The following is a 20070-nucleotide window of genomic DNA, read 5'->3' as shown; positions in this document are numbered from 1 at the left end:
TTATATAATACAGAATCTACAACTTGATACTTTCAATGAAATGTGATGAGTTAATGCTCGCCGTACAGTAATAAATAATTATTTCTATGTTTTACAGTCATAACGCGCAATAAATGTATATACTATTCATTTAACTTTTATTGAGTGTCAAATAATTCACATTTTTTAATTTTTATTTTAAATTTCTGTCGTCCACACACACGTGGCTCCATAACAACCACGTTGGCTACGTTGTTGATGAACAAACTCAGCTGGTCATTTGTGGGTTACCCCTGTGTTATTGAATCGAGTTGGCAGAAAGTTGTTTCGGTGCGATGAGGTGGTATTTTAAACAGTCTCTCAGGTAATGTACAGTGTTTGACTTCTATTATATTGCTTATTCTATAATTACCGTACTTCTAATTTGAATACTTCGTATTATAAGTAAATTTAACAGTTTTATATTTAGGTTATAATACGAACTAACATTTGTTGGATTTCTCTAGATATTTTTAAGTAACTTAAGTTGGTGTTGAATTTCAAGGAATTTATTATAATCAACATTATTACAATTAAGAAAATCAATCATGAATAATAGTTTAAGGTGCGTTAAATTTTTTTTCTTTCTTATTAGAGCTAATTTCACTTTATTATCTTTGAAAATTGAACAAATGTACCATACCTAAATTGGTAGTCTTTAATTTTAATAATAATTGATTGTCACATAATTGGGTTTGTTCAGTTTACAGTAACAGGTGAATTGCTTTAGTTGCTTTATATTTAATCTTTAGATAATATATTATTATTTAAGAATATTTATATAGTCCCATAAACACTGATCTCATTGGATGAATATGAAATAGTTTTATCTGGAAACATAATTATTTCAGTTCCAGAAGTCTTGTTGAGCACTACATCCTATCAAAATTATACTTAAATTCAGTTATTGGTCACATAATATTTAACAGATAGTATGAAAGTGTTATATTAAATTCTTTCTCATTTTTATTGGGATTTTTAGCACCAAAGCTTGTAAGGTAATAGTTTACTCAAAATACTACTCAGGTCCTACTAACAATGGTCTTTTTCAACTATAATTTGTACAGTTGACAATAAATTTTTATTTGTATAATATCAATAAAAAAAAAGTCTGCTGCAAGCTTCTATATAACTGCATAAATAAATTCATGCATAACAGCCCTTAGACTTTTAGGTATGAGGAATCGATCTTTTTCAAAGATCTCTTTAAGATATCTAAATTCCTGCTACTGTATCTACATTATTTTCTACAAAGTTGGCTATTATTAATTTTAGGCTAATGATTTTTTTGCACTTAATGTGAATTCAGAGCTGTTTCAATTACTCTCTCCCAGTTTAGAAATGAAATAATTAAAAGGAAATAAAATTGAAGCTGCATTTTTCTGAAATGTTTAATTTTGACAGATATAATGAATATAACTTCTAAATAAACAAGATAAATTATTTATAAGAATATAGTTGTGGCTACAGCATTGATATATGGACAGTGATACCATGAAAAACGTTCTGGTTAAAATATTTAAAAGTTCTAAAAAAAACTCAGTTTTGAAAATTCTAAAAGTAAAATGTTTAACTACATAGATAAATTAGAGTAATTTTGGAAATAAAATAAGGCAAAGTTGTGTTGAAAAAAAAACAAACATTAAAAAAATATAAATTTTTCACAGTATGTACAACAAAATATTTCTAAAGACCTCTCAATAAATAAAAAAACTATAAAGCATTAAAAATTTTCTGGTCCTAATTTCTTAACCCTTTGCACTCCTGTGTCCTGTATTGCAGGCCACATGTTCTGCAAGTAAGCTCCAATTTGTTTGAGGATGTGTGCTGTCGTTGATATGACAAGTGGATGTGTTGCAGGCCATTAGAACTGTGGGGACACTAGAAAAATTGTTTTTGAGTGCAAAGCGTTAATAATGCTGAAAATCTTTCATATATTTTTTATCTTTGATTACTTTGATATAATTAGATTGAATATTGTTTAAATATAATTCTTATAGAAATATTAACACTGTTATAAAGGTAGTATAGCATGTTTAAATAACTACATGAATTATTTACAATTACTCTTCAGGCAGATGTGAACTAGAGTGATTTCTAATATTGTTGACTGTTTTCACCATCGTTAGAATATGTATCCTTATACTTTTTTTTTGTAAAAGTTATTTCTTCCAAGAGTAAATAACACATTAATGGAAATGGCATACCAAATTAGAATTATGTGAAAAAATGTAAAAAGAAAGATAGCTTGAAAAAAGATGAGTTTATATTTTAAATAATTAATATGTAATAACAAACTATAATTAATTGTTTATTGTTTGATGCTGTGTTGATCAAGATTTTCCCATTTTTCTTGATCCACCCACACAGAACTGCTGGTGTAATTCTTTTTTTATTTGTGGAGTAGGCACACCTTCACATTTCCTGACATGATTTATATATTGTATTATTATGTACTGATCAATAGAAGATTTATTTTATTTATTTGAAATTGCTGTATTTTTTTTTAGTTTTGCCCTTTTCAGAGAGAAACAAATATACACAAGATAAAAAATTTAATTTTTTGGTCAAATAGTACAAATTAATCATTTATACATCAATTGAAAGACACTTGGAAAACGAGATTCAGCATTGACTGTTATGATACAATAATTAGATAGAAAAGACGATTCAAGAAAACAATAATTAGGAGTTCCTCTGAAATCAGTTCTTTAAAGTTTTTTTAAAAGCAAATTAATAAGGCTAATCAAATGCCTTGTAAATCAACTACAAGCCTGCCCCTATTTCCAATTTATTTACCAATTTATCAATAAGTTCAACCCCTGTAGATGTAGTAGATAAATATTTCCAAAATTTGCTGTCTGTTAATAAATTAATTTATTATAATGGGTAAAATTAGGTGCTTTTAAAGAAGATGCACCGAGCCAGTCTGTAGATAGTCTGTTGTTAGATGGCACCACTGAAAGGAGAAAATAAATTAAAATTATATAACTTTATATAATAAATAAATGTAATTATAAATATAATCCAACCTAAGTTAACCTAGACTCACTTTGCTTTCTAACCTTAGGTAGCATGCAAAGCGAGTGTAGGTTAAGTTTAATTAGATTAGATTTATTTATTATATAAATAGAACAGGTTTTTCCAAAATGATGGGCTGGCTATACTTTTTTGGATTCTACTTGTAAAACTAAACAAAAACTATTCTTAGGAAAAATAGGGATTTTTCCTTCGTTCTCTCCCTGTCCACCATTTTGTTATAGAAATTTATATCTCGAGTAGACGAATCACATTAATATTTGTTGTCTTGGTAATAAAGTTTTAAAATTAGAAAACATCAGGAATTAAATTCCTTCACAAATTACAAAATAGCAACCATGTTTATTTTTCAATCCATTATATCTCTGTAAATATTAGTTTTATCAAAATTTATGTTATTTGCTAAAATATTAAGTCTTTTATTTTGAACAACACAACATTTTATTTTTTTAAGTCTGTTAACAAATAGCCAAATTATGGCAGAAAATAGATGTAATTTTGTGTCTGTTTTCATGTCCTCCACTTTACATTCAATTCGATCATAAATTTTTATATAAAAATAACAAAATCGTAGACAGGGGTAGAACGAAGGAGAAATTGCCATTTTTTCTCAGGATATTTTTTTTTAGTTTTGCAGTAGAATCTGAAAAATTATAGCCAGCCCTCCATTTTAGAAACACCCTGTGTATGTGTGTGTGTTTTATTTATTTAAATAAATTTATTATACAGTGCACCTTCAATTTACATAGGTATTATGTTCTGGAAAATTTCTGCGTATAATGGAATCGCATAAATTAAGACTCAACATTTAATGCAAAAATACAGGTTAGGTTCTTGTTAAGTTATACAGTAAATGATATATATATATATATATATGTAAATTACTGTACGCAAAAAATACTGTACTTTATTGTTCTATTTTATTATTACAGTATCATTGTATTATTTTAATGAAATTACAGTACAGTGTATGTATTAAAAAGAAAAAATATGTACTGTTTATTTATTGTCTCCTTTCAGTGCCACCATCTAACAACTAACTGATTAAACTACAGATCGGCTGCACGCATCTTCCTGTAAAGAACCTAAAATTTTTCAAGTAACTGTAAAAATGTGATATTATAATTATTTACATTGCTTACTACCTTAATAAAGGGGTCTAACTATACTAAGTTACAGCAGTCTGGAAAATAACCATGCTTTATTGAACAATTAATGTAATTTAACCATGATAATAGTTTAAATTCAGTGGTTTTTTATCTTTTTTCAAAATTATTTATCAACTAAACTAAATATGTATATTTCTTTTCTTTCTCTTATTTATTTGCAAAGTTCTTTGCTAAAATAAGTTGCTTAATTAAGAACCTTTTTTTTTTGTAATGTGTTACAGGATGGACATAAAATTCTCAGTATTGTTGTTTATGGGATTTATCACTTTTGTTCATTCTACTGATGAAACCGAATCTGGTGCTCGACTTCTAGTATCAAAACAAGTATTAAACAAATATCTTGTTGAAGATATGGATATTGTTATACAGGTAAATGCTTGTTAGTGTCAAAACTGTGGATTATGGTCATTTAATTTCTGCCTTTTTTTTTGGGCTTGATGAAATTAATTTATCACATTAGCTTGAAGCTTGCGCATAGTAATGTGAAAATGGACATATTTTTAAAGAAAAATGAAAAATGCTGAGACACTATACCCCACCATGGAGATTGACAGAGTTTGGTTGTTTGTTTTCTAGTTTCAGATGAAATTGAAATATTTTTGTTATTATTAAGATTTAACCAAATGTTTATTTCTATTTTTTTTTTAAAAACAGCAATGAAAGTATAATTAATGAATAATTGAAATTTGAATGTGATGATTAGATTAGAGCAATGATTCTCAATCGTTTTTGCTCCACAAAAAGTAAAGAAAAATTTATGATGATTATTTCACAACCCCTCAACCCAATAAAACATAGTTAAAATTATTTAGCTGTGTTGACAGCGATGGGTATGAACATGCATGTATGAAGTGTACAAACATGAGTAATTTACAGTTTCCAACCTGATGTGTATGCCTGGTTGCTGTATTTTTCTATTTGTAAAAGATGTATGACACATCGTGGAGGAGAGGAATCCTAAATACACTTCATGAACAGGGTGAACAAGGAAATCTCCTTGCATTTATCAGCGGTTTCCTCAGTAGTCGACCCTTTTCAGTTCGAGTTGGAACGATGATATCCAGAATACCACAGGGAAGTGTTACTTTGTTTGCAGTAGACATAAAAAGTATAATAAACTGCGTGCGAAAACTCGTTATGTGTTCTTTATTTGTTGATGATTTATCAAGCTGCCTCAAAACAATAACCTACTTAGATTCCTGGTGTAAGTTGACTCGATTCACATTTTTCCAGGAAAAAACAAAGTGCATTTGCTTTTCCTGGTTGGGGAACACGACCCTCAAGTGTTTTTATGTGGTGAACCAGTTAAAGCATGCATGCAGGTTAGATTTCTAGGATTGTGATTTGGCCAACTGACGTGGGTAACACATTTGAAGGTAAAATGTCTAAAAAATGTTAGATATGCTGAGAGTTCTTTCTAATACCTGTAGACATCAAATTGGTAATAACATTGAACAACAGTAAGAACTGGAGGTAATTGTACCTTTAGAGCTAAGAAAAAGCTCTGAGTTCTGATGCCTAGCGAAGCAGTAAATATACCATCCTTGGAATGAGATATATAATGAATTGAAAATTGATGATGATAACATGTTGAGTTTTATTAATTTTAGTAACAAATTTAGACCAATATATTCATAGATATGTAAAATTAATTCACAAAGTAATTTAAGTATTTTTTGATAAATTTCTCTTGTCCAATGGAAGCTTTTTAAGAGCTACTTTTTGCTTGGTATCATTTTTATTACCTAGTGTTCCAGACTTATTCATAATTCCATTATATATTTTTATATTGTCCACATTTTCTGGTTTTGTTTGAATTCGGCAATGATATATTCTGAATTTCTGCATCAGTATTCTGAAAACATTTTCAACTCTTGTGACACGACATAAGTGATAATTAAATGTGCACTTGTCATTGTCATTTAACTGTTACATAGGTCTCATCAAATATGTTATGAGTGAAAACACTTCATTACCTACAATTATATATGGAGCTTTGTTGGTTGTACCTGGCAGAGCTATGATTTTCAGAATAGGCAAACTACCTTTTTAAGTGCTTTACTGATATATTGAGTGAAAACCTCATATTCATTATTCTTGCCATAAGAACAGACACCCACTGCTACCTTATTTAATAATATAATTGAATGTATAATAAGGCATTTTAAAGTATTTGAAAAATTATCTTCATCAAAAATAAGTGTTTTATAAAGTGTAGCATACTCCTCACATTTTTCTTTTTAATCATGCATCTTGTACTCATTTTCTTTTTTTTCTGCTTTCTTCCTCTTCTCCATCAAGCATTACAGTTATGACAGCAAGTTCATCATTGGAAAATTGGGCTATTGTGGAGCAATCTGGTATCAACGCTATTATAGTGATGTGTGTGTGTGTGTGTGTGTGTGTGTGTGTGTGTTTAACTAGATTATCACTACCACAGCACAGTTACTCTGAGAACACTCTTGTGTTTGAATAGATGTTAATTTATTCTATTTCAGTAACTGAGATAGTAAACATACCTCTTGTAGTTTTAATGTTTCTGATGAAAATGAGATCTATGAGAAAGTACCTGATATGAATAAAAAAATATAATTATATAATATAAATAAAATTTGTTTATCTTTGCTGCTCTCTTGTTGTTGTTTTTACTTACCTTAGTTCTTTTCTATAAACATGCATTTTATCAACAACAAAGAAAAAACTATATACTTTATAATATTTTAAATATTAATACCGTGAATATTTGATAATTAAATGTATAAATTTCTGTTTTGCTTTCAGTACACATTATACAACATCGGGAGCAGTGCAGCACTGAGTGTTGTTTTAAGTGATAACAGTTTTCCTTCTGAAGCATTCTCAGTTGTAGGTGGGCAGCTGAGCGTTAAAATTGATCGCATTCCACCAGCAACCAATGTTTCACATGTTGTTGTTATTCGTCCTAGGAAGTATGGTTATTATAATTTTTCTGCTGCTGAAGTTAATTACAAAACAACAGAAAATGCAAAACAGGTTAGATCACTTCATTGGCATAGTTATTAACAATAATCTTTTAGGAGTCATTTATAAATAATATAATTTTAGACAGCTATGTCCAATCCATGGCCCAGTTGTTCCCCTTATAGATTTTACATAGATATGTTTTTTATGCATTAAAAAATCTAACAAAAATCTTTGTATACAAGTAATTGAACATCTGTTTATATTGGTTTTGACTGCTTAACAGCATAATACACTTTTCATGGCTATTTTTTATATTAAACTATTAACAACTTTTACAGATGGCTCTATGGTCTTAACTTGTGATGCTAAAGATACACTATAAAAGATTTTTATTTTTAAAATAATATGATTTAAAAATAAAATAATGTTTTAAGAAGAAATTTAAAAAAAATTATGTTAGAAACAAAATATTAACACATTTAGTTAGATTTGGGGTATTTGTTAAAATATACCATTATATTATATTAAAACAACCTTTGAAATTTAAAACTTTGATTTTTTGAAAAAAATTGTCTTATTTCACTGAGAACTGTATAATAAAATTATAATAACAGGCAGCTGGCCCTATATACCTATTGTCTATGTGCTGTGGCTGACTTCACATCTAATAAATATTTTATTGGCCCAGTAACAATTTTGGATTGGGCATAGCTGTTTTAGACCCTTTCTCTCTTAATGAACTAATGCAATTTTATTGTCTACTTCCAAATTATAGTGCTGAGGTGATGCTTAAGTGACATAAATTATTTACTGTGCATAAGAATATCAATTTAATTTATGTAAATGCTAAGATTATTTAAGCACTAGGTGTACAATTAATTTTTTTATTCTGAATGCAAAAAAAACTGAATTGGATAATAGGTTGAAGTTTAAGAAACTACATAAAAATGTTTAAAAAAATTAATTTTCGGACAAAAAGAAAGACTTATATTTTGTTAAAATTTAGAGAAAACTACTTGGACTGAGAAATTATTATAGTTTCAATAGAAATTACACAAAGTAGATTCATTATAAGTTTTATGAAGAAAGTAATTAAGACAGAGGAGAAGGGATTAATAAAAGTTTAGCAGTGATGGATGGATGGAGAAAATACAAAAACACAAATGTTGTTGGTAAAATTCTATTGATGTATAAGAATTGAAATTAATAGAAACTGCAAAGTGAATCGTAGAATATTGGTTAAAGGAGAGATTTAGAAAAAAACAATAATTATAAGGTGTGTAGATTTACTTTATAGAAAAACCAGAGAAAATTTTGAAAAAATGTAGCTAAATAATAATATTAATGTTCAGATAGAAGTTGTTTGAAAGAGAAGACAGAGGTAGTATAAGTCAGTAATACATGGAAAGACTGTACAGAGGGGAAAAGTTATCTGAAATACTGGAGGAGGAAAAAGAAATTGATAATGGTTTTAGAAGAGCTACAATGAAGATGATATGAATTTATTACCAGTTGGATATTTTGCAAATTACTAATGGTGCACACATTGAATGTCTTTAATTATGAATAAAAAAACTTCAGATTTAATATTTTTTAAATTCATATAGCCTGTTTTTGTATCTTAATAAATAAATTATTTACCCAACATCAAAGTTGTTCAGATAATTATTCAATTCATGAATAATAATTGTGATAATAATTCATTATTTTATCACATCAAACAAATCAGGCAGTGGTAAATGTGAAAATTATAGGAATGCAATGTAATTCTCTAAGGATAGGCACTGAAGGAAAATCAAAGTTATCTACTTGATATTTGTAGATCTTAGAAATGCAGAATAAGATAGTGTTTAAAAAGAAGACAACCTTCAACTCAGAAAGGGAAAGGAATAATACAAGGATGCAGTCTTTTTTCTTTGCTTCTTGGTGATTAGAGAAAAAAGTAATAATAGAACTAAAGGATAAATTGGAGAATAAGTCTAAGATACAAATTTCAAATTGTTAAAATTTACTGATATTATTTTAAGTAAAACTAGAAATAAGTTAGAATGGGGGAGAAGTTCAACTTTTTTTCCTTAATTTTTAATATATAATGCCTCAACTTATCTAACTACTCTATTTCCTATTACATATCGCATGCAGTTTTATTTTTTGTAAGTGTTGTAAAAAATCAAACTACATATATTTTTGTTGTATAAGTAATTCCTTATTTGTTAACTTTTAAAGGTTCAGGGTTTATCTATCATACATTTTTGGCAGAGTTATCAATTATTGATAAATGATATGTTCTGGAAGCAAGATATCCCAAAGATGAAGAAATTTTTACTTTGATGCCTTAACTGTCAAAGTACAAATCATACATAGTTCCTTTACTACAACATAGTTGTTTCTTACTACAGCATTGTTGATTTGTGATTTTTACAAATTTATCCTTATATTTTATATTCCCCTGACCGTGTTTCCATGGCTAAATTTTTATTCCCAAAGTTGAAATTTCTGTTGAAAGGAAAACGGGTTTGTGTTAGTAGAGTAGGTAAAAAAACCTTATTGGAACTGCATTCAATACCAAAATGCATTTCATGAACACTATTGGAAAAGGTGTAGCAGCCAAGAGGAGAAAATGGAACAAGGTTCTATAAGTTAAATGCAAAAAATAACTTTTCTACAGCTATATTATAATGTTTGAATTACGCTGCTGGAATCTCAATCATAATGAGGTCATATAAAACAGATTTTCATTATGATACACTTAGTCAACCAATCAAAAACCTACCCTTTTCAACCACTGACCAGTCAGAAGCAGTGGGTATTGTTTAATGTATCATTTTTTTTTTTTTTACTTTGATTTAATTCAATTTAGTAGTTAGCAAACAGGGATCAATTTTAAAGTACACCAATATAGGTAACTAAGTTGCTGTATCACACTGTTTATCCTTTTGTTAATTATGTCAGATTCTGAGGAAGAAATGTCTTTAACAATGATCATTATTAAATACGAGGTAAAATTTACGTGACCAATAATCTATTTTCACAGAAATGTATTATGTACATTTTGAAAAAATCTATAAACTATCTATTCTATCGTTGATTAATCCTAATATTTTTTCAGCCATAGAAAAAATACAGTATACAACTTTCTATAATGGCCGTTAATGCACTCTTGTGAAGTTTGAGTGTGAACTTACTTAACACTCATGCATCGATGACTATCATTATAGGCTTGTTGCATAATGTACTATTTTTAATCGACCTCATACTTTTGTAAATCATTAATATTTCTTTGAAATATAGAATTTTATGTGTAGTTACTGTTATATTACCTTAGATGTAACCAGATAGTGTTACATTTGATTAGATTGTTAGCATAGTCAGCTGTTGTCTAATTTGGCATATCCACATTCCATTTCAGTTGAAAAAATTATTTAAAGTAAATATTTATTGTAATAGTTACAATTTCGTTTGGAGGCAGTATATATTGTCAGAGGGAAAAATAGTATTCAACAATTGTAATTTTAATTAATGTGTTTTTAGGTCCAGATTGCTGTTACAAGTGAACCTGGAGAAGGACTTATCATAGCTTATAAAGATTTTGACAAGAAATTTTCACCACATTTGGTTAGTAAATTTTCTATTAAATTTATTACATTAATAATTACCCTTTCTGTTTGTTTTTTATTCTATGATTTATTAAAAACTAATTCTAAATTTTCAATCAGTATTTTGTACCTCAATAAATTAGGAAAAGATTGAATCTTTTAAATGAAACATGTTCTTGTAATAATAAAATGTAAATAGTTAGGTTGGTTACCTACATAGTATACCATATCTTTATTACACTGTGTAAAACATATTTAATATATAAGGAATACATTCAATAATTATCAACATTAACTACATTCTTGATTTGTTCTTAAAGAAGAATAAATTTTTATCTCAACACTTAGTTTACTTTCTAAGATTCAGTAAAGTGCACATACATCAGCTTTTCATGCTTTCTGAAGAGTAAAATTTGCATTAAAATTATATCAAGCCAACCAAGCTTTTAGAAATTAATCTGCATTCTCATTAGATCTGAGCTGTTTCATAAATTCAAGTGTACTGCTATAATTTTACCAAATTAAGATTTTCTTTTAGGCAGATCATCATTACTGCCTTTTATTTATATCATAAAATACATTACATTAAGTGCTCACTATAACAGACCTCAATACAGCAGATTTTCAACATAACAGACTAAGTCAAGTTAGCCACTCTGTAAGAAAAAAAATAGCACCAACTTTCCTACATCATGTCAGAATTATGGCAACAGTATGCACCAGATGACACATTGTACAGTATTTCTATTACAGTACAGTGATGTTGTGATTGAAAAGAAACTCATTTGTGTGATAATTTTTCTTGTTTAGTTAAATCTACACATACATAGTACTTTTATAAGTGTATTTACTAGGGTATATAGATTAGTCTAGATAGATTTTCAGCCTTATTTTATGCAAATGCTGTTGGCACATATCGACTGAAGTTGGTTGTTATTGGTAAAGCTGCTCGTCCGCATGCTTTAAAAGATATCATGCAAAATATTCCTGTACATTACTATTCTTCCAAAAAAGCTTGGTTTAACTTAACAATTTTTGAAGACTGGTTTTTCACAAATTCATTCCTGCTGTGAAACAGTATTAAGAAAACATCCTCAAAATACCTGCTGATACAGTAAAGGCTGTTTTAATTTTAGATAATGCTCTGGCACATCCTATACCAGAAAAGTTGGTTAGTTATGAAGGCAAAATTATATGCTTGTTTTTACCACCCAACATAACCTCTTTAATACAGTTTATGGATCACGGTGTGATTGTGGATGCAAAAGGTTAACCAAGTGAGATATTTAGATGAAGTACTTAACCGTACTTGAAGAGGAAGATGATTTAATTGAAGATAAATATCAGGGGAAAATTGTAAACAATATAAAAAGATATTCTATAAATTCAGCAATATTTAATTTAAATGATGCTTGGCAGTCATTGAAAAAGACAACCCTCACACATACTTGGAAAAACATTGTTGCTTAAATAATGAAAATGTTGAAAAAGATTTCAAAAAATATTTTTGTGAAGTGGGTGAATTTCTGACAGTTTAAAAAATTACTGAAAATGATGGGCAAGAAATATTAGAAGATGGCATTACTATCCTGTGTACAGAATTATGAATGACAAAGAAATAATTGATGAAGTCTTCTAGCAGACTGAAAATGATTCTGAAGATGTGGCAAAAAAAGAGAAAGTAATTAATAAAAATCCAGCCTTTCTAGTGTTCATGGTATGTGGTTGATACAATAATTTCATTCATTGATTTATTGCAGGGACAAGACATGCCACTGTATTATGAAAATTTTAGACAATTTAAAGAAATTATATATAAAGTAAAATAAAATGGTAAAGTAAAATTATAAAGAAGCAAACCCAGTCATGTAAGTAATTAAAAATTGTACTCCCCATTTCTGTCAACTTTGTGTCAATAGGCTAAATCAAACACTGTACATAACTAATATTTTTTTCAATCTACCATAATCAATATTTTAGAACTGTCATTGTGTAGTGTAGTGTGTAATAAAATAAAATTAGTTTTTCTTTGTATTTACATATTTTTGTTTTTTTCTCTTAAATTACTATTTTCATCTTGGCTTCCAATCTGGGCTTGGACTATGTATTACACGTTCAATAAAAAATATTAATTCAAACTTATTAATTTAAGTACAGTATTAATATAAGATATTTAATAATGAAATGTGAAAAAATGTACTGTGTAGGCCTGGAGATGTACATTAAATATAGATGTGATGTAATAATGTACTTGAAATTCAATATAACAGACTTGTCCAACAATGAACAACAGTCTCCCCCAATTAGTCCATTATAGCAACCATGTACTGTACTTCAGGTACAAATAATTGATTTATGTTATCCTAAATACAAGGAATGTACAAGTGTCCTAAAAGTCACGCAGCATAGGGGTATACATAATATGAACCATTCTGGTTTTCCAGAACCCAGCAAATCCAAATCAGGCAGTAATTCATTTCCTAACATTGCCAACTAAGTTTTGCTGTTAACTGTTCCGTTAAAGAAGTAGGGGCCAATGATCCAGTCTTTCCACAAACCATGATGCGATCAGCTCCTTGCTCCTTACTGTTGATATACCAGAGGATTACTGTCACACCAATATTGTATAAGTTATGTCGTTATGTAAACCAATTGCACATTTTTTTTTAAACTTGTGGAAAACCAATAGAACAGTCATGCATACTGATGAACTGAATAGACTGAACTGTGCTTATCATTTTATTGCATTACTTAAATAGCAACAGGTATGGTACCATAATAGTGCTATGATGATTCGATAATAACTCATTCATAAAATAAATCACTCATCATTCAATGTAATAATATTCAGTTTATTTGCTGAATCAACTCAACCAATGTCTCTCATTCAGTAGGTGAGTTAATATGTTAACATGGTTATAATTTTTTTTATTTATTTATGTAATTCTTAGCATTTCATCAATTTTTGTTTTAATTATTCAAAAGATCTTGTGGATGTGTGCTACTCACTGATATTCAGCAGTATTAATTTTGATTACCATTGCTCCTTATCTATACAGAAAGAGTTATCCCATGTGGAAAGATTTTTAACATTATCAGTTTTAAAAATTTCTTTCTTGTAATAAATTTTTTAGTTGTTCCATCAATAGCACTTTAGAACAATGTTCAAATTTTGACCTGCAACAGTATTGTTCTTTGTGCATAAAATCATTTTTAACCCAGTCACAAAAATCAATATAACCTGAAACTTCAAAAAGTTATTACAAAATACATGGTGAAAACACTGTAGAGAAATCTTTTTTGTAGTTAACTATCTAAAACTTCAAAAAGTTTTGATGTATAAAAAGCAGCAAGTAGGATATAATAGGACAGAAGTTCCATGGTGGCAATTTTGGTAGGATCAACTTATGCCCCGAAAAATATTAGTGCATATCTTAGCACTAAAACCTAAGACTTTTTAAGTAGGATAATTTTTTCAAAAGTTTTTAAAGCACATTTACTGTAACTATTATGTAAATCCTTACTATTGGCTGATAGATAACACTGATAGACAAAAAAAAATTTTTAATGATTCACTAAGTGTGATACCATTTCTTGAATTGCTTTTTGGCGTACATTACAGATCTGTAAATACAATTTTTCTATCACCCTTAGTTTTAAATAAATTATGCCTCAAAAATTATTAAGGGAAAATATATTTAAAATCTCTAAAATTTATAATTTTGCATGGCCATACCTGTGTTAGAATGATTTCGCTGATGCTTTCCTTTTATAAATAGCCTCAAGTACATCCCAAATTTATGTCCAACATTAATCGGCTAGCAAGTTAGTATTCAATTTTCCTTTATAGCGGCTTTCCATCATTGAAATGCCTTGGTGGAAACAATCAGTATTCATCAGTTATGTCTCTGAGGTTATCCAGGAAAAAATCCAGATGTGAGTGGAGGAAATATATTTTCAAAGATGTATTACATCCCATAGCTCTGTATGAAATAAAAAGTTGATTAACAATATCGTGGTAATTGTCAGATTTTTGTTTGCTGAGTAGATTTTTGCAAACGTCTTGAAATGAAGCCCCCAAGTTGCACTTTCTGCATTATTTAACACTGAGTTAATAAATACATCATCTTTGACCAACTCTCTTATTTGAGGACCAACAATTATTCCTTTTTTAATTTTTCCTTCACTTACATTCGGAAATTTCTGCCTGTACAAAAATCCAGGACTAACCTTCATTGTTTTTACAAAATTTTTCATTAGTTATAAATGATATGGAGAGGGGGTAAAAATATTTTTTGGGTTCAACTAAAGGCTCATGAATAGTATTTTACCATTTGGAGTTAAGTTTCATTTCTTCCACTCATTGATAACATAGTGTTTATCCCTAGCTCGGCTGTCCCATTCACAAAGAAAACACATGTACTGAGTATAGCCTAACTGCATGCCTAACAAAATAACTATAACTTTCAAATCACCACATATGTTCCAGCTACATTTTTTATAATTTATTTTCTCAAGAACGTCTTTCATCACATCATATCTCTCTTTCAAATTAATACCAAAAGTGATTGGTATCAAAGGATGTTTGTTACCGTTGTGTAGTAGAACCACTTTTAAACTATACTTGAACGAATTTATAAACGGTGACAGCCCTCACGTTTACGAACTTGTCCTAGGTGCAATATAAGCTCATCAATATTTGTGAAATAAACCAAATTATTTTCATTAATAAAGTACTGAGAAAGTTCTTTTTGTCAGCTTCAAAAGCCTGAAATTTTTGTATTTTTTTGAACTAAATTGCAACCTTGCAGCCTTGATCCTAACAGTGCAGCTTGATTTTTTGATAAATTTAAATTTTTAACCAAGTCATTTAATTCACCTTGTGATATAAGATGTAGCTGATTGGAAGATAATTGAGAATCATTTTTGTCTTCTTCAGCAATGCCTGATTCTTCATCGCCGCTTTCGAAACATACATTCACAGGTGACTCAGGAACTGAAATAATTTCACTGTGAGGTATAGGCCTGATTGCAATGAAAGATATTTTACAGTATGTTTAAATTTTTTAGAAATTCCAGATACACTTGTTAAACAAAAGTAACAATCGATCACATGATCCTTTGGTTCAAGCCAAACCATAGATACACCAAACGGCAAAGCCTTCCGTGTACCTTTCGGCCATCCTCTTAAATATACAGAACAATTACTGCATACTATATAAGGAGCCCATATCTTTTATCCTGATCACCAATACTGAAACTACAAATGATATGCCTTTTTAATTATAGGTGTAATGTTTTTTTAATTTAATTTTACAATAAACTCACCACATACATAACAAAAGGCATCCACATCATTTACACAATTTCAAGGCATGACACTACACTTTTAACAAACTTAAGACAGCAATAAGACTGAACAAAAATTTATTCATTCCTAAATCCAGTACTTAATACAACACAGCTGTATTTTGACCTGCACAGACATGATTAATCTTGTCCGTGAAGGCTCACTCTTCAGTATTAGATAGATATGATGTCATAATATGTGACTATGATATGATTAATCTTGTCCGTGAAGGCTCACTCTTCAGTATTAGATAGATATGATGTCATAATATGTGACTATGATATGATTAATTTTCTGTCTAGTATTGTTTATTTATAGCTTACAAATTAAGAACGTTAAACAATAAAAAATGAGCTAACAAATTTATTTTGTTAGCTCATTATATGATTTCATTCATATGTTGAAAAATGAAAAAAATCCATTAATTAAAATTAAAAATTTTTTCAAAAATGGTGGGCGATAGAAATATTCTGAGTTCATATTTGTTTTTAGCATCAAGAAACAGAGTAAAATCATATATCACGTGTTAGGAAACAAAAATGATGTTTATCAGTGTAATCTAAAATAAATTGGATATTAAAAGTATATTCAATACATAATTTTACATATCTACCATTTTTTCTAAAGACTTTGTAATACAAATATATCACTTTCTTAATGATTATTCTTACAAAACGTAATTTATACGACGTAAATATAAAGGTTAGTATGACTATGCATACAAAATTGAAGTTATTTTTTACAATCAACAGTTATTACTTATAAAATTTTCAAACATCCTTTATTTCATAAAAATCCACATTTATGTATAATGATGAGACTGAAAATGATAAAGAATATGCCATGACCTGAAGTAAACAAATGTCAGTTTATTAATAGCAAAGTATGTTTTGAAAAATTGACAGTTGTCACTTCCAGGGCCAAGAACTGTTGGAATAAAACTATAACAATGCTTCAAAATTGATTATGTTAAAATTTAATGCTGATTAATCAGTCAAATAAAAATTGGTGGGATGCTTTATATGGACACAGAGAGGGTTCATTTATTGCAGTATACATAAGCAATGGCAATCTTTTTGTTCATTGAATGTTTTTTGCATCATAGTCTTTGAGATGTTCTATATACAAAATCAAATATTATGATTGTTACTACAGATGCTTCTAGTAAGCATCCTGCAGCTATTGGCATTTATTGATACATATCCTTACAAACAACCTATGTATTCATGAATACAACTCGATCTCAGCCTAGTTTGAATTGTATGGTATTCGGAGATCCTTTGCAATTTCCACAGGCTTTAACTGTGAAATCTACACTGACGTAGTAAACTCTTTCTACCAAGTATCTTGGATGTAGGATGATAGGATCTGTGAAAAAGCATATTCCATCATGAAACTATGAAATATAGCTTTTTTCTATTACTCATAAAAGTCTTCCTTTCTGTAATCTTCATCACTAATTTGTAATTTTATATTAATAACCTTATTTCTTTCATTCAATTTTTCAGTTTTACAGATTTTTAAATTTTGTCTGACACTGAATTTTCATATTGAGATATAACTAATGTGGTATAAATATTGTTTACCAAATTAAGCTTCAATTGTAGACTATTAGATTAATATTTGGTATCATTCACATTTATCAAACGTATGAGTCATTTACTGAAGTGTTACATATAAGACTGTATTTACACTTACCTGGGTAATTTTTATGTATTCATAATTTCATGTACGAGTATTAAAGTTTGCTGATAAGAAATCCCAGTGTAAGAAATGCATCCTAATTTTTTAAGGTGAATTTCTGGCAAAAATAGTGCACACAGTATATGTAATCTATAACGAGCTTTGTTTTATGGTGCATTTGATTTTTTTTTTTATAGCTTAGTTTACCACACTGCTTCAAGCTAATTTATATGTGCTGGAGGTGCGGTTGACATAGTCTCATACAATACTTGTCAATAAGGGTTTTTTGTTTTCTTTTTTTAGTAAACTAATCTAAGAACTGTAAAATTTGATTTCAATATGTTATGCTTTTAATTTGTCATTATTTCATAAATGAAAATTTTTTTGCAGTTGGATTGGGGAGCATTTGCTGTTATGACACTTCCTTCACTTCTAATTCCTTTCTTATTATGGTGGTCAAGCAAATCAAACTATGAAAAAATCAGCAAGCATAAAAAAGAAAAGGGTGCTAAAGAATAAAAACATCATTTCATTTGTGTTTTTCCCGATCATTTTCATATTTGTCATCCATGTCAACATTATCACTATTTTTGTGTCCCACATCATTTGTATTGAATTCTTGTGTTTTGTTAGAATTAAACAGATATTTTTTATAAATTAAATTTGTATTATTTATATGTTGTCATTCTCTTGAAAAGAAATATTGTTATTTAGGTATCAACCTAACTTTAAAAAACATAAAAATTGGCTATTTTGTCACTTGCTATATAGTTAAATTTAAGCATGTGATATTTTTCTTGAAGACTGTAGTATTTTTTCTATCTGCTATTTTGAGGAAAAAATCATAGTTACGGATGATTTTCATTGTCTGTTTATGATTGTCATTCTTTATTTGTGAATGTTACAATGGTTAAATTTTCAAATTTATGAAGGTATTATTTTTTCTTGTAGTCTTTTATACAAATTAATGTGATGTCTTTTTGTATGTTTTATATAGTATCCTTTATGTACGTATTAAGTTACTTAAACATCAGACCAACATTATTTGAATGAATAATTAAAACAAACATGACATTCACAAATGATGAAATGAAAATAAACAAAGAACTTAAATATAATTTGTGCAACAGAACAAATGAGTAGACAATGAAAATCACACTCGACTCTGAAACAGCCATATAAAATACAAATTGAAATACAAGATGTCAACATACTTTTTGACCATATTCTAAGTACGTCAGCATTAAAAAACCATCAGCTGACACCACTATGAGAACAGCAGCACCTCTCACTGAGGATGGACAAAGTAGTAACTAAAAATATTTTGAAGTAGGATTTTATAAAACATTTTACTGTAAAATTTTATACAGTTTATCACTGCCAAGTTTAATTGCATCCACTTAACATTTTTGGGACAGTAATGTACAGGTTCCAGAAATATAGCTAGTAGTTTCTGAGAAAACTGTTGCAAAACCCCAAAGCTGGAATAAAAAAAAAATGCTTTTTTAGGTTGGTTAACCTAAACAAATTGCATTAGAATGGCCCCAGTAAAAATCCATAATAAACATCAATTGTGGAAAAGCAAATGTAATGAAACAGTGAAAAAACGTCAAGCATAACAAAGTCTATTGCACCAATCCTAAAAATCAGAAACATCCTTCCAAAATCTAGTAAAATAAAGAAAAGAAACCACCTGAACCCTAAAAAAAATAAGACAAAACACACTGAATCAATAGAATTCAAAAAAATGCAGTCTAGAGACTGCCACAAAACCTTCAAAAACATCTCCAAAAATACAAACTCCCAACTATACTAATGAAAGATGAAAACCATAATCTAGCCCTTAACAATAAAGACATCATGGAAATCTTAGCTAAACTTCTAATTGTGAAGATTCAACAGAACTCCTAAATTTTGATACCAGCATCCCAATAACAACAACACTGGAAAACATAACCCTCCCACAATTAAATAAGTGTATCAAGCACTGTTGGGGAGATGAAGAGTTACAAGGTGGCATGACAAGATCAGACCTTTGTAAAGATCTGGAAACGTGCAGGAAGACCAGCAAAAATCATCCTTAATCAACAGCTTGTCAACATCTGGATCAAAAAAGAACTACCAGAATACTGGACAACAGCCTTCATTCACCTGCTACACAAACAAGTAGATAAAACAAACTAAGAACTACATGAAAAACAAAACATATAAAATTCTTTCAAGAATCATCCTCAACAGGATCAGTTTACAACTTGAGAAAGAAGTAGAATAC

The 20070-nt window shown here is 28.8% G+C and overlaps 1 protein-coding gene across 2 annotated transcripts; it reads left to right on the top strand.

Annotated features, from left to right (window-relative positions):
• Positions 1-184: 184 nt before the first annotated feature.
• Positions 185-18460, top strand: SsRbeta (signal sequence receptor beta). 2 transcript variants are annotated; one of them, XM_075361465.1, is made up of 5 exons: positions 185-343; positions 4448-4595; positions 7008-7238; positions 10701-10784; positions 18189-18460. In XM_075361465.1, exons 1-5 carry the CDS (start codon positions 315-317, stop codon positions 18315-18317), a joined length of 621 nt encoding a protein of 206 aa, XP_075217580.1. In that variant the 5' UTR covers positions 185-314; the 3' UTR covers positions 18318-18460. The 2 variants fall into 2 exon arrangements, with proteins under 2 accessions (XP_075217580.1, XP_075217581.1); XM_075361466.1 differs by lacking the exon at positions 185-343 and adding an exon at positions 432-583.
• The last annotated feature ends 1610 nt before the right edge of the window (positions 18461-20070 follow it).

The sequence above is a fragment of the Lycorma delicatula genome, chromosome 3, assembly GCF_047948215.1.
Source record: "Lycorma delicatula isolate Av1 chromosome 3, ASM4794821v1, whole genome shotgun sequence".
Lineage (NCBI taxonomy): Eukaryota > Metazoa > Arthropoda > Insecta > Hemiptera > Fulgoridae > Lycorma > Lycorma delicatula.
This window is presented reverse-complemented; position numbering and strand designations above follow the sequence as displayed.